Source organism: Stegostoma tigrinum, chromosome 46, assembly GCF_030684315.1.
Source record: "Stegostoma tigrinum isolate sSteTig4 chromosome 46, sSteTig4.hap1, whole genome shotgun sequence".
In the NCBI taxonomy this organism is placed as follows: Eukaryota; Metazoa; Chordata; class Chondrichthyes; order Orectolobiformes; family Stegostomatidae; genus Stegostoma; species Stegostoma tigrinum.
In genome coordinates, this window is record NC_081399.1 from 1,162,601 (window position 1) to 1,177,954 (window position 15,354).

At 42.9% G+C, this 15,354-nt stretch overlaps 1 protein-coding gene and 1 non-coding gene across 2 annotated transcripts; one reads left to right on the forward strand and one right to left on the reverse strand.

The window, feature by feature from the left end:
• Positions 1 to 1,869: 1,869 nt before the first annotated feature.
• On the reverse strand, positions 1,870 to 1,942 carry trnak-uuu (transfer RNA lysine (anticodon UUU)). The gene has a single exon. It is a non-coding gene; the product is annotated as a tRNA-Lys (tRNA).
• A 5,594-nt stretch (positions 1,943 to 7,536) lies between these two features.
• On the forward strand, positions 7,537 to 12,857 carry LOC132207407 (probable G-protein coupled receptor 139). Its single transcript, XM_059642916.1, has 2 exons — positions 7,537 to 7,648; positions 11,787 to 12,857. The coding sequence occupies exons 1-2, from the start codon at positions 7,579 to 7,581 to the stop codon at positions 12,734 to 12,736; spliced, it is 1,020 nt and encodes a 339-aa protein (XP_059498899.1). The 5' UTR covers positions 7,537 to 7,578; the 3' UTR covers positions 12,737 to 12,857.
• Positions 12,858 to 15,354: the final 2,497 nt, after the last annotated feature.

The window sequence follows — 15,354 nt, forward strand, 5'->3', positions numbered from 1 at the left end:
ATCCCCTCTTCGCCTCCTTCTCTCCAATGAGAACAGACTCAAGTCCCTCAGGCTTTTTTCATCACGCCTGCCCTCCAGAACAGCCAACATCCTGCTAAATCTCCTCTGCACGTTTACCAATGTTTCCACATCTTTCGTGTAATGGGGCGACCACAACTGCATGCAATATTTCAAACGAGGCTGCACTAAAGTTTTGTACAGTTCCAGCGCGACATCACCGGTGCAGAACTCAACCCCTCCACCAAGAAAACCGAACACACTGTAAGACTTCTTAACAGCACTGTCAACCTGGGTGGCAACTTTCAGGGATCAATGTACATGGGCACCAAGCTCCCTCTGCACGTCCACACTACCATGAATCTTTCCATTGACTCGGTGTTCTACCTTCCTATTATTCCTCCCAAAGTGAATCACCTCACATTTATCCGTATTAAACCCCATTTGCCACCTTTTGGCACAATTTTGCAGTTTATCCAAGTCTCCCTGCAACCTGTGACATTCTTCCACACTGTCCACCACTCCACCGACTCTAGTGTCATCTGCAAACTTACTAACCCAACCACATATGCCTGCATCCAAGTCTTTTACAAAAATGACATAACAGCAGTGGTGCCAACACAGATTCTTGTGGCACACCACTGGTGACCTGACTCCACGCTGAATATTTTCCATCAACCACCACTCATTGTCTTCTTACAGAAAGCCAGTTTCAAATCCAAAATGCTAAATCTCCCTCAATCCTGTGCCTCTGTATTTATTTCCAATAGCCTACCATGTGGAACCTCATCAAATGCTTCACTGAAGTCCATGTACACCACATCGAATGCCCTTCCCTCAACCACATGCTTGGTCACCTTCTCAAAAACCTCAATGAAGTTTGTGAGACACGACCTGCCCTAGATGAATCAATGTTGACTATCTCCAATCAAATTGTTGCTTGCTAGATGATTCTAAATCCTGTCTCTTATAATACTTTTCAAACCTTTTCTGATAACGGATGTCAGGCTCGCAGGTCTGTACTTAGCTGCGTCATCCCTACTGCCCTTCCTGAACAAGGGCACAATATTTGCAATCCTCCAGTCCTCTGGTATTAAACTGGTAGACAATCAGGACTCAAAGATCAAGTCCGAAAGGCTCCGCCACCTCTTCCGTCGCTTCCCAGATAATTCTCAGAAAAATTTCATCTGGCTCAGGGGATTTCTCTACCTTCACACCTTCTAGAATTGATAACAACTCCTCCTTATTAAACTTAATCCTTTCAATTCTAGTAGCCCGTATCTCAGTCATCTCCTCGACAATATTCTCCTGTTGCTCAATGAAAACACATGAGAAATAATCATTTAGCACCTCTCCAATCTCCACAGGGTCCACACACAACTTCCCACTTCTGTCTTTGACTACCCCTGTTCCTACACGAGTCATCCTCTTATTCCTCACATACCAATGGAAAGCTTTAGGATTCTCCTTTAGTCTATCTGCCAATGTCTGCTCATGTCCCCTCCTTGCTCTTACTAACTCTCTCTTTAAAACCTTCCTAGCTAATCTGGAACTCTCCATTTCCTCATCTAAACCATATTGTCTCATCGTCATATAAGCCCCTCTCTACCACTGAACAACAGATGCAGTTTCATAAGTAAACCACGATGCCTTACCTTATCGCTTCCTCTCAGCCTGACAGGGGCATACCTATCAAGGACATGCAATATCTGTTCCTTAAACCTGCTACACATTTAGATTGCCCCATCCCCAAAAATGAAAAGTGGTGTCATATGATAGATTCAATCTCAGCGTTCTTTATATACTTCGAATCAAAGCTTGTTTTAAGATTATAAGGATATTTGGCAAGTCTAACCCCGATTTGAAAAGCAGTGCCCAAACAGGGTCTTGAACCCTGGACCCCCAGATTAAAACTCTGAGGCTCTACCGACTAAGCTATCCAGGTTCCCTCACTTCCCTCTGCTTCTGGCCACACAAAGCACAACCTACACGGTGGGTGGACACCTACCTCACCTGATATGAGCAACTCCCTGAACACATACACTGGGCTCTGAAATACACTGAGAACGAAGTACTTCGGACTGACACTAAATCTGAAGGAAATTGTTGATTGCTGAGATTTCTTGTGAATGAAACCCTGATTCACCCAACATGTGCTGAATCAAAAGTATCCAAAGTCCGTTTGGGACACCGCCTGCTGCAAGTTCGGCTACAAGTCAGTCACCCTCCTGACTAGGAAATCAATGGCAAATCCTTCAGTGTCGCTGAGTCAAAATTGTATAATTCACTCACTTCGGGCATTGTGGTAGACCTGCCAGTAATTGGACAAGTTGCAGCTCAGTGCAAACTTCTCAAGGCCTAACTAGGGACAGGCCATCACTGCTGGCTCAGACGCAACGCAACCAAGCTTCCACAAAGGAAATAAGCTGAACTGTAAAATTGTGCTCACGAAATCGATTACAACTGGTTGTGGATTTACACAGCTTCTTTGTTGTACTCGGCAGACGGGATCTGCTCTCTTTTATTCTGGGTCAGATGTCTCAGCAATTCTAACTCATAGCAATGTAATGCATTCACTTAAAACTGACATGGTGGTACAGAGACCGTTATCCCGCCATCAAGTCACCGTATATTCACCTGTTCACAATACATGGGTCTGAGCAGTCATCTCAAAGTCAGGATCCAGGGAGAGGACAACTTCTCACTGAATCACTTATTTTAAATTTTCTTCTTCCTTTTGTGCTTCTATTACCTCACATCTCCCATGCACACTTTTTTGCGTACTTATGTGCAATGACTCAGTAAAAAACAGCATTGTGCAAGAACGTTCTCTTATTTCTCTGTCACAAAGATGGGCAGTGAACTATTAACAAGCAAATCTAAATGTGTGCATTGCATTTCTGAGGTAAAAAATTGTGAAGATGGAGGGAAGGGATGAATTCAAAATGGAGTTGGGTGGAAAGAAATCACTCCACCCTCGCTGGCGCCCAAATCTCCATGAAATACCGACAGCATTGGTGGGCTCCGCGTGCTCTCTTTCCAAGGACACACAAGCTCGAACAGTGCAAGACACGGGGTTTGACCTCACGGCAGCCTCATCTCGTGCGTGGACAGGGCCATTTCCCTAGTTCTACCCACAAATTTTCTCCCCTGAATTAAATTGTCTTTCGTGCTTCGAGGAGGTACCTTACAGTATACATATTCAGTGACAGTAAGCAGTGACCGAAAGGGTGACAGAAAGTTTAAAAACAGAACTGAATGTCCGTGATAAGGCATCACTAGTGCAGTATCTCCAATGGGAGGCGGCCCATGGCATCCACCTTAACCACATGGCTTCATGGGCGTTGATCTAACTTGGACCTGGTGAGAAGAAGGACCCAACGGTGAATTCTCCTGGAAGCAATGGGTGACACCACCCTGCCCTCTGTCAGTAACTTTAACTTGAGTTTGTGATCTGTTACTATAGAAATTTCCAGTCCATTATGGAACTGGTGGAACTTCCTCGCACCGAAGGTGACCACCAAACCTTTCTTCACTACCGGGGTATATCTCTCTTCAACATCAGACAATGTCCAGGAAGCATACACCACCGCGTGTACCTCTCCATTGGGCCAGCGGTCAGCCAACACTCCCCTAATGACATCTGGGGAGGCATCGCCTGTCAGCGCTCCTTCTCACTTCAGATCATGGTCAGCCAACATCTCAGATGAGAAAACTTGCTTTGCCACATCCCTAAAGGCTGTTTCTTGGTTTCATGAACATTAACAATGGCGCCCCTTTTTCAAACAGCAGGCGTATGGGTGCCCAGGTGGAGGCCAGGCTGAGTATGAATTTTCACGCACAACTCAATCATTCAAAGAAAATCCACCGTTCTGGTACAGACGTTGGAGATGGGGCTCATTTGAATGACCTGACATTATACTCCAAACCGTTGTGAAACAGTTTTGTTCACCCTGTCACCCATGTAGGTCACTCCGGGCGCCTGGGACACATTTTTATTTTCGTCTGAGGCTAACACCCGCCTGGGAACATTATTTAAGCGTTACATCAAATTTTCCAAGTGTTATCCATTGGATTTCCGGATTATAAGGATGTTATCGAGATAAAAGGCAACCTGGGGTAGAACTTGTAAAATGTTTTCCATGATCCATTGTAAAAGGGAGCAGCCTGATGATCCCAAAATACCAGTCTCATACTTCAGCATATACGCTCATGTGTCATCATTGTGATGTACTTCTGGAAATCCTTATCCAGTCACATCCAGGTGTGATCCATTTGCAGCTTTCAAAAGGATAGCCCCCAACCCCCACGCCAAAACCACCTTGCTGACTTTACATCCTAGTCCTCTGTGCTAACAGTTGGATATTTATTCTGCTCAGAGGAACAGTTTACCATTTGCTCAAAATCCACGTCAGACTTCACAATTGGTACAAGCTGTGCTGACCATTCCACAAAATATACTGATGTTTCCTTCACTGTCCATTCCCCTGATGCCCGCCTCTACTTTTGCCAGCAAGCCAAATTGCACTGTGCAGGCCTTTCAAAATTGTGGAATTCTTTCCTGGTCAACATGCATGATGCTTTTGGCCCTTTAACTAGTCTCAAACCCTTCTGGAAAATCTGTGTATTTTCACCAGGACTTCACTGAGGCAGCCATTTTCCATTCAAACAACATTGAGCCAGTACAGTGCATCATTTTCAACCAATTCCGCCCCAACATGAAAAGGTCTAGGTCTCTTACTGCCATCAATGTAACTGCATAACATTCATCTGCAATGTTTCCCCGACTGCTTTCTCAGTCTGGCTGAGGTTTTGAGCAAATCTGAGGATTGGACTTCAGGGAAAATCTGGTTAAACACAAGTTCTGCAAGCGCATATACAGCTGTGTCAGTGTCGACCTCCCTGGGAAATGGGTGACCAATTAAACAAACATCAATGTTAATCTGTTCTGATTTGTACATCAATAAACAAGTTCATTGTTCCAACTGACGTGTAGGCAGTACACTCTGCTGGCCACCGCACTACTGTAGATAAATATCACATTCTTTCCAGATCAAGATCACAGTCTTCACCAGCAATGTCAACTGAGACATGATGCCAGAAATGCTCACTCCAACACCAAGGGCACTGTTACCAGCCAATGTTCTTCTGCACAAACATTGATACTCAGCACCAACATTCAATGTGACAGAAACACTGAGCACTGGTCATCAATACGAGACAGTTCTTCATCCATGAGACTCATAGTGTAGGAAACTCTGAACCAGACAGAATGTGCAAAAGTAAGAGAACGCATCGTGTGAGGTATTTTCTAGTTCAGTGAATAAGTACAAGATAAACTCAGCAAATTTCGCCCCACCAGCTACAAAATAAATCATTTTAGCACTGGCATGGAACTTATGTCAAGTCATTGTCTAAAGTCACTTTATCCAATTTGGGATTTGTGAAATTTAATGGTTCAGTAGAAGATTGTGTCAGTGGTCAGGAACAAAATAAGACAAATATAGCGAAGAAAAGTAGGAGACTGCCTCATCCCTTGAGGGTGCCCGACCATTAATTAGGGTCATGGCTGATCCAACTCTCCTTGCATACACTTTCCTGGTGTTCTCCATGTGCCTTGAAAACTCAATTAATCAAAAAGCTGTCTCTTTCATCCTTAGAACCACAAAGGGATCATACTGACAAACATCACTGTGACAAGGACTTGTCATGGCAATTTCTGACTGAACAAATACCTCTTCATTTGGCATTCAAATGGACGCCCCTTACTCCATGACCTGCATGGGTCCTGCTCCGAACAACACTCAAGGAGCTTGACAGCAGCACACATCCACAAACATCCAGCTCCTCAACCAACAATGCTGAGTAGCAGCGGTGTGTACCATCTACAACGTGCACTGCACAAATTCGCCAAAATCATCAGACAACATTTCCAAACCCATGACCACTACCATTTTGAAGAAAAAGGCCAGCAGATGCATGTGACCATTACTCACTGCGAGTTCCCCTGCGAGACACTCATCATCCTGAATTGGAATTACATCACCTGTCTTTCAGTGTCGTTGAGTCCAAATTCTGGAATTCCTTCCCGAAGGACGAATTTGGGTTAGCCAGCATCACATGGACGAGAAGACAACTCACCACCACCTTCCCAAAGGCCAAGTAGGTACAAGTAGGTGACAAATACTGACCCACCGCGACGTTTAGTCTATAAGACCATAAGACAGAGGAGTGGAAGTGAGGCCATTCGGCTCATCAAGTCAACTCCGCCATTTAAATCATGGCTGATGGACATTTCAACTCCACTTCCCTGCACTCTCCATGAAGCCCTTGATTCCATATGAGATCAAGAATTTGTCGATCTCTGCCTTGAAGGCATCCAACGTCCTGGCCTCCACAGCACTCCGTGGCAATGAATTTCACAAGCCCACCAATCTCTGGCTGAATCTCATTTCAGTTTTAAATTTACCCCCTCGAATTTGAGCCCACAGGTTCTAGTCTCCACACCTAATGGAAAAAACTTCCTAGCGTCCACCCCTTCTCAGCTTTCTAAACAGAACCTCTCACATTCCTGTCTCTACTTTTAGCCATTGTTCAGTGATTAAACCGGTTTGACAGCACAATCAGGGAATTCGTGTTCTCCGAGCTCTCCCTGGCTGACCTGCTTCCAATCACTACGCTACGCGCTTGGCATTCTCACACCTCCCCAAATGGACCATTATATGTCTGGAACATTTGCACGCTCGCCACTTTGCACCTTACTAACACGATGCCCGAAATCTTTACCGATCACACTCCTTACAGCTACAACACTGTAAAATCAGAATTACTCTGTGCATTCTTAGGCAGTTCCAGCAAGGGAGCTTCTGTCAGAATGGTTCGGCATTCCTGGGGGTTCTACGAGTGCAATCTCCTTGCAGAAACCAAGAGATGCCTTCCTTCATCATAAATAATGCGGCCGAATGGCAAACTGTGTGAGTTTCCCACACACGGCAAAATCTGCCCATGTTCTCATAATTGCAATGTTAATGATGAAAAATGTTGCAGAATAGCTTTCCTGCAAGCTTTCGTACATTGCTCTTAATTTCAAAAATACTTCAAAACTAGACTTTCAACATTTCACTCTTATCTTTCTATTTATTTCATTCTCAGCTGGACTGAAAAGTCTGAAAATTCATATCTGTTTCTTCATTTTCTTATTTTGTTTCCAAGATTTTGTACCGAGGTATATTTGAACGTATGATGGCGCGTGGAATGGCGATATTAGACTCTTTTTCACTGTGCCACGGGGTTTCTGTACTTGATTAAACGCCACAACAAAATCTAATTCTAATTGCGAAAGTACAAGTGAAATGTTCTTGCGCAAAATAGATTCTACTGTGGAATAATCCTCAGAGGAAAACGCTTCATTTGCTGCTTGTTCAGATTACTGCCACGAATGTAATTAGTCATTCAAGCAAATTCATTATCCCACTGGTCATTTATCTTCCAAATAAATTGAGGTTGTGTGGACGATATTAGTTTATTTCAGCGGGCAGAATCATTGACTTCACAGGAACAGGTAGACCTGACGGGGACAGTATGAAATACACAGCAATCTTACAGATCGCTCGCATTTACTACCCAATACTTGCTGCTGTCGGCATTGTCGGTGAGCGCTTCAATCAAGTTATGTTTATTTTAAAGTCTATGTAACTTTACTCTCATTCTTTATCGGAATTTGACTTAAATTCGGCAGCAGTGTTCTTTTCCAATCAAAGCTTTCCGATGTATTTCACCAGTAGTTCACTTTTATTCTTGTTTCCGTCTGCATGGTGATGTCGGTTTATTTATAAATGTTTTACAGGCATTTACCTGCGATACAGAGCAGGCTGAATCAACTTTTATTTCCATTTCCGGAGTTTAACTTTGAGAACGTGGTAGTGAGCTTCTTCTCAAACCATTGCACATATTTGATGTAAGCGCAACTGCATGGAATCACAGAGTCACACAGCACTGAAACAGAGCTTTCGGTCTAACATTTCCGTGCTGGCCAGCTTTCCGAAACTGAACCCCTCCCATTTGCCTGTATTTTGGCTCATTTTCCCGAAAACCGTCCGGTCCGTGTAGATGCCCAAACATCGGTTAACCTATCCAGCAACACTGAAGGAAAGATGTGTCTCTGAGTCAGGGTGTTGAGCGGCTTGACGAGAACTTGATCTCATTCCCATACACATGCTGCTTCTATAGACAGTGATGGCTGTGCGGTTGCGAGGTTCTCTCTGAGGAGACTTCGTGAGTTACCGGAACACGTCTCGTTTAATCTACCTATCTAACCCATTCTGATCATCTACTTTTTCAACCTTCTTCTAAACATTGTAACTGAACCTGCATCCACCACTTGCTCGTGAAGTTCATTCCACACTTGAACTATCCTCTGAGGGAAAAAAATGCCCCTCGTGTCTTTTTTAAATCTTCCTCCTTTCACCTTCAATATGTGCTCACAGTTTGAAAATCTTCCATTCTCAGGAAAAGATACCAACCATTAATTCTCTCTGTCACCCTCATTAATTCATAAATTTCTGTCAGATCACCTCTCATACTCCTATGCCCCATTCAATAAAAACATGAGGTATAAGTGCATAACGAAAAGAGTCCACTCATCGAATCTGCTTTACCATTAGATCGTGGCTGATATATTGCTTCATCCCATTTTTATGCATTGTCCCCATAACCCTTGATCCCCTTCCTTATCAAGAACGGATGTATGTGTTGATCTGAGGAATGGCCACCGGACCTGAAATAGTAACTCTGTTTTTCTCCTTCTCAGATGCAGCCGGACCTGCTGAGCTTTTCCAGCAACTTTGTTTTTGTTCCTGATTTACACCATCCGCACATCTTTGGTTTTTATATTTCTGCCTGCCTCAGTTATAAATACATTCACTGAGTTGGTCTTCACGGACTTCTGCACCAACGGGTTCTACACATTCACCATCCTCTGGCTGAAGAAATGCTGCTCATCTCAACTCTAAACATTGGTTCCTTCACACTGAGGCATGATCCTTGTCTCATAGCCTTCACACAAGTGAAACCATCTTCTCCACAGCCACTCCATCCAAGCCTGCCAGGGTTCTCGATGTTTCTGTCAGAGACCCGTCGTCCTTCCATCTAATACACACACAGAGTACTCAACTACACTTCATCTAACAAACCTTTCATCATCACGATCATTCTTATAAGCCTCCTATGAAACCTTCTGAGGTCCAACACATCCTTCATTTCACTTGGGCTCCGACATGCTCACAATATATTGAGTGAGATGTTGAATGTCTCTGAATAGCAACATGAAACGAATGAGTGTACGAAACTTACAATTTCGTTACAATTTCAACAAACATCACAATAGATTCATTTTTGTCTGATGATTGCAATAATTGTCTCGTAACTGCTAATATTGAAATATATATTTTCTGACTCCTCATATTGAGTGGACTTGTATTGTAATCCTATTCGTTTGCTTGATTGTTTTGCAAAGTGCAGTGATTCGCAGAAGATGTAAAATATTGTCCTGCATTCTCAAACACAACAGCACAAACTCCTGTCAATCTGAACCCATTAAAACCGAAAGAACTGCGAATGTTGTAAACCAGAGACAAAAGTAGGAGTTACTGGAAAAGCTCAGCATGTCTGGCAGCATCTGTGGAGAGAAATTAGTTAACGTTTCAGGTGGAGCAACCCTTCCACAGAGCTGCCTCAGTTCTGGAGCAAGTTAAGATCCCCAGTCAGGAAATTCATAAGTTGCCTGACCTCGTTCCAACCAAGACACGGATGGCTAAAACTGGTTTATGCTTGGCTGAGAAATAACTTGGTTTGTGTAGTAGTGAAGTCAACCAAATGTTTTGACATTTATAACCTTGCAGACAGTATTTACAAGATAACAGCCTGAGAGAGTAAACGAATAGCCCTCTGGCAAACAACCAGCTGCAGATTTGATGCAGAGCCAGATGGATAAGGACACCGTTGAATATGCCGATGGAAGAATTCTAGCTGATTTAATGTCTGAATCAATCACGACTAGATTGTACTTTGGTTAACATTTCCGATGCTCGTAGTTCTACATTTTGATTTCGACAGGGTTTCTTTTTGAATATCGGTAAATATAATCTTTGCAAAATTGATCAGTATAGAGATTCCACTAAAAATTCCCTGGGCTGGACAGCTTCGTAAGTAAGGGAGGGCGACTACTCCGCTGGCAGATAGCATTGAATTGCAGGAGCTGCAGTCAGCACTATTGGGATGGGCTTCAATACAGCATGCATTGTGAAAGCGCCAATGATCGCGATAACATTGTCCAGGAAACATCATGAGATCATGGAACACCTAGAGTGGTCCATCAGGATGTCTGTCACTGACCATGCAGTCACATGATTAATTGGATCGGGTGTGTATGTCAGTAATGAATAACAAGACTGATCTGTGATTGCCAAGGGTGGGACAAAATAAAAGCAGAAATGTTCATGTCTTTTCTTTGTTCAGTGAAGAAGCTTCTGACCCCAAATGTTTCTTCCCAAATGGGTAACATTATTAACTCTTTGATGCTGAAATGCAATCCAGGTGTTGAGTGATTTATTTAGTCATTCCGCCTCAACAACGCTGTTCATTTCGCTCTAGGAAATTTAACCTCACTGACACAAGTTATCTGAACACTAATTTCTACATTCAAACTGAAATCTGGAGTCATGACTGGTCATTTGTTTCATTCATGTGTGGGATGTGAGCATCACTGACTGGACCATCAGTTATTGCACACCCCGAAATGTTCTAAACAAAATTGTGTTGAGCTGCCTTCTTAAAGCGAGTTGACCCACAACACAGTGAGGAGGAAATTCCAGGATTTTGGCCCAGCAACAGTGGGATAACGGTGATGAATTTCCAAGTCAGGACGGTGAGTGGCTGGGACGGGAGCTGGTAGGATGTTACGATATTTCCTCTGCCCTCGTCTTTTTAAACAGGTCTGCTGGTGAATTTGGAAGGCGCCATCACAGGACCTTGAGTGAATTTCTGCAGCCACTCTTGTTAGTGCATATTGGTGCTACTCAGTGTTCGTGGTGTAGAAGTGGACTTTTTTTTATGGTGGATGTTTTGCCATTCAAGCAACCTACAATCACTCCTACTCATTTCAGAATTACTGATTTAATGAGGAATACACGTAATGATTCTAATTTGTTGCTCTGCTTCGTCATCTCTTCCCTCTCTCTTTCTTGATCAACACCCCTCCAGACTTGTGACTGGCCTAAATAATGTGGGACCCTGTTCATTTACAGAATAATCCAACAACTTCAACCAAATATTAACACATTTCAGTTCACTTTAGAAACTATGCTTTGACGTGTCTGCTCATGTGCAAAGATTGTAATTAGGTACATTGATGTAAAGTACATTGTCCTTATTGCCATTTTGATCTGTTTTTGGTTTTTCTGTCAAGTACCCGTTTCAAAAGCATTAAATATCGATTAAACATATTGGGGAGCCTGTCAGCATAACCTACTTGCATGAAAATATTCCAGTCATTTTGACTGTAATTATTTATTTATTTATTTTGCATGCTTTTCTATTGGTACCAAGATTTTTTTAAATTTTATTATGCTTTGCTTGAGACAATAATTCCATGCTAATTTATCATCATATACCGTGTTATTGAGTTCATGAATTTAGCTTATACATTTGCGGTGACTCACAAACATATTAAACTAACCTGTTTTCTGTGACTCTCATGAAAAAGAGCTAGACCATTTTTATTTTTCTTACAGTTAATTTCGTGGGAATTGTGATTCTGAATCAAGGCAATTGTGGGCTCTCAACATGCATCACACGCTATATGCTGGCAATGTCTTCAGCAGATTTACTTCTCATCATCCTGAACGTTATACTAAGCAGAATTAACAATCTTTCTTTCCCCATTACTTTCTTGTCCATCACTCCTGTGTGTGCCCTCAGGCTTGTTCTGTTCATGGCAGCCATGGACTGTTCAGTTTGGTTCACCGTTGGTTTCACATTTGATCGCTTTGTAGCGATATGTTGCCAGAAGCTAAGAACAAGGTACTGCAAGAAGAAAACTGCACTTGTGGTTATAATAACTGTAAGTCTAGTTGGCTCTTTGCGGTCTATTCCTTGCTATTTTATATTCACTCCTGCATTCGTTATTGACAATGTACCATGGTTTTGTATCGCAAGATCAGACTATTATACATCATTATCTTGGAAAGTGTACGTTTGGATTGACACTGTAATTACACCGGTGCTTCCAATAGTAATCATCTTGGTGTTCAATGCTCTAACAGTCAGGCGTATAATAACAGCCAACCATATTCGCTGTCGTCTCCAACTTCGGGGACATGGACTGAATAATTCTGATCCAGAGGTGGCAAACAGGAGAAAATCCATCATCTTGCTCTTTGCCCTGTCCGCCAATTTTATCCTGTTGTGGATGCCATATGTCATACGCGCTTTGATCTGGCAAGAAGTAAACTATAATTATGATGACAAGACTTTTAATGATCCAATATTTGTCTTTCAAGAAATCGGATTCATGTTACGGCTTCTGAATTCATGCACCAACACCTGTGTATACGCTCTAACACAGACACAATTCAGGGAGGAGTTAATCAATGGAGCGAAATATCCGTTTGCTCGAATGGGTAAACTGTGCAAACAGGTATGCAGGTCGGACCTCCACTTGAAGGTGCATTTCCAGTCATAAAACAGCATCTCCACATTGATTGATCTTGAGTAATTTCGCTGGCAGCATGAAATGAAAAGACACCCATCTCCTCAGAGATTCTCGTTCATCAGATTGGAAATGCTCTGCTATGCTGAAAAGAATGGAGTTCAAATTAGAACAATATCTCACTGAGCTTGACGATCTGTAAAAGGTCTTGCTCCTCAAAAGTCTGAACGTTTGTGTTTCATGTGTAAGACTTTTTCCTAATTCTAATGCATTTATAGTTTAGCTTTCTCTCATTAATAAATTTATGATCGTGTGCAGAAAGGGCAGCAGCAGTCTAATGTTCATTGGTTACCATGGCAAAAGAAAATGCAAAGGTTAACGTTAAAACCTTCCAGACTGCTTTCTGTCAGGGTTCTGATTTGGCCGGTGTTAACAGCAGCTGGAATTGTAACATGCCATACCCAAAAATATTTTCCACAAGTCCCGTACAGTCTCTGGCATTGCTTTCGAAGAACAACCTGTCTGGCTGATGGCATTGTTGCATTCCATCACTCACCAGCCATCTTTCAAACTATCGCATTCCTGCATCACCTGTATTCGGTGTGACTTACATTTTGTTCCTAAAGTTGATAGGAAATAGCTGTTCAATTTTCAGGTCTTTTCTACAACTGTGACCTTTCATTTTTGCATTCACCCAAGTATTTCAGGGTACATGATATTATAATGTCCATTTCCTGACCATATCTCAGCAACTCCATGAAAATTGACAGTCAGCATCAAGATTCAATGTGAAAGGAATACTGAGAATTGACACGAACTATGAAGTCAGTTCTTGACCAATGAGACCCACTGTGTAGGGAATCCTGAACCAGCCAGGATGTGCTGAAGTAAAAGTATACATAGTGTGTGAAATTTTCTCTGGCGCAGCTGTTAAGCACATCGTAAACTCAACGAATTTCTCCACACCAACTGCAAAGCAACACATTTGTGAATTGGAATCAAACTCAGTGTCAAGTGATTGTCTAAAGTCATTTCCTCTAGCAAGGTGTTTATGAAATTTAGTGGCTCACTGGAACACTGCCTCGATCGTCTTTCAGACAATAAGACGACAATAAATAAGAACTGCAGGATGTCCCTTCACCCCACAAGCCAGCTCCGCCAATAAATACGGTCATGGCTGAACCAGCAATCCTCGCATGCACTTTCCTGGCGTTTTCCTATGAGCCTCGATTCCTTGACTAATCAAAAATCTGTCTCCCTCAGCCTTAAATCTATGTAGGTATACCACCCTCATAGATCACTGTGATAAGGTGCTCTAAAGGCAGCTCTAAGCAAAGAAATCCCTCTTCATTTTACTGTTAATGGACGCCCCGTTATGCAGAACCTGCACAGGTACAGGTCCAACAACACTCAAGAAGCTTGACAGTGCCCACTTGATTGGCGCCACATCCACAAGGATCGCACTCCCTCTACCAGCAACGCTCAGTCGCAGCAGTGTGTACCATCTGCAGGATGCACTGCAGAAATTCACCAAAGATCCTCAGACAGCTCCTTCCAAAAGCACAAATGCTTCCATTTCGAAGGAAAAGACCATCAAATAAATGTCAGCATCGCTCACTTCAAGATTCCCTCCCAAACACTCATCATCATTTCTTCGAGTCACAGCAGCATTCTGTCAGTGTCACTGCATCCAAATCCCTCCATGCCCTCCCGAAGAGCAATTTGGTTTTGCCAACATCACATGGACAAGAAGGCAGCTCACCACCACCTTCCCAAATGGCAAATAGGCACAGGCAACAAATGCTGACCAAACCGCAGCGTTTGTATCATTGCACACAGAGCATGAGCTGACTTGTTACTTTGTTCTCATGAAATCAATTACAACTAGTTGTGGATTCAGATGCCACCCATGAATGCTCTGTTTCATTCCAGTTCAGACTTCTAATCAATTGCAATTCACAACGCTGCAATGCGTCTGTTTGACGCAGAAATATATTCTCAGAGGACACGAATACATCACTGATCACGTCTTCTTACATGTGCAATGTACACTGGTTTTGACCAATCAGATCAAAGCCACTCCAAATATGAGATACATCAGTTTATTTGGTTTTTAAATGAGACGAGCAAAAACTCTTCAGCCAAGTCCTGTTTACTAGAGTCACCGCTAAAATAACTGCGCACAGGCCAATACCCCATTACCAAGACCCTGTGGTCACATGTGCAAAGCACTTGGCGTTCGTCCAGGTTCCTCAGGGCCAGCCCTCTGAGTGAACTGAACCTCTCACACTCACATTTATATCTGCAGCGAGGGCTCCCTGATTGGATCTGGTTACCAGCCTCAACCAGAGATCTCAAATTCTATGACGTTCACCTGACTGACTTAGTACCAATCACTACACAATCCATTTGGCATTCTCACACTTCCCCAAATGGTACGCTGCGTGCCTGGTACATTAGCACCCTAACCACCTTCTATCCTACTGATATGGTGCTCTAAATCGGTAATCATATTATTACAAAACTGAAAACTCAAGCGTAATCTCAGCACTAATAGACAGGTCTAGCCAGGGAACATCTGTCATCATGACTCGGCATTCCTGAGGGTAACATGAAAGGAATCTCCTCAAATGAATGAAGAGCTCCCCTCT

Bases quoted from the DNA above. Each gene is read 5' to 3' on its own strand.
- LOC132207407 (XM_059642916.1), top strand. From the start codon at position 7,579: ATGAAATACACAGCAATCTTACAGATCGCTCGCATTTACTACCCAATA. The intron at 7,649-11,786 runs GTGAGCGCTTCA...TTTTTCTTACAG, and splicing joins TGCTGCTGTCGGCATTGTCG to TTAATTTCGTGGGAATTGTG.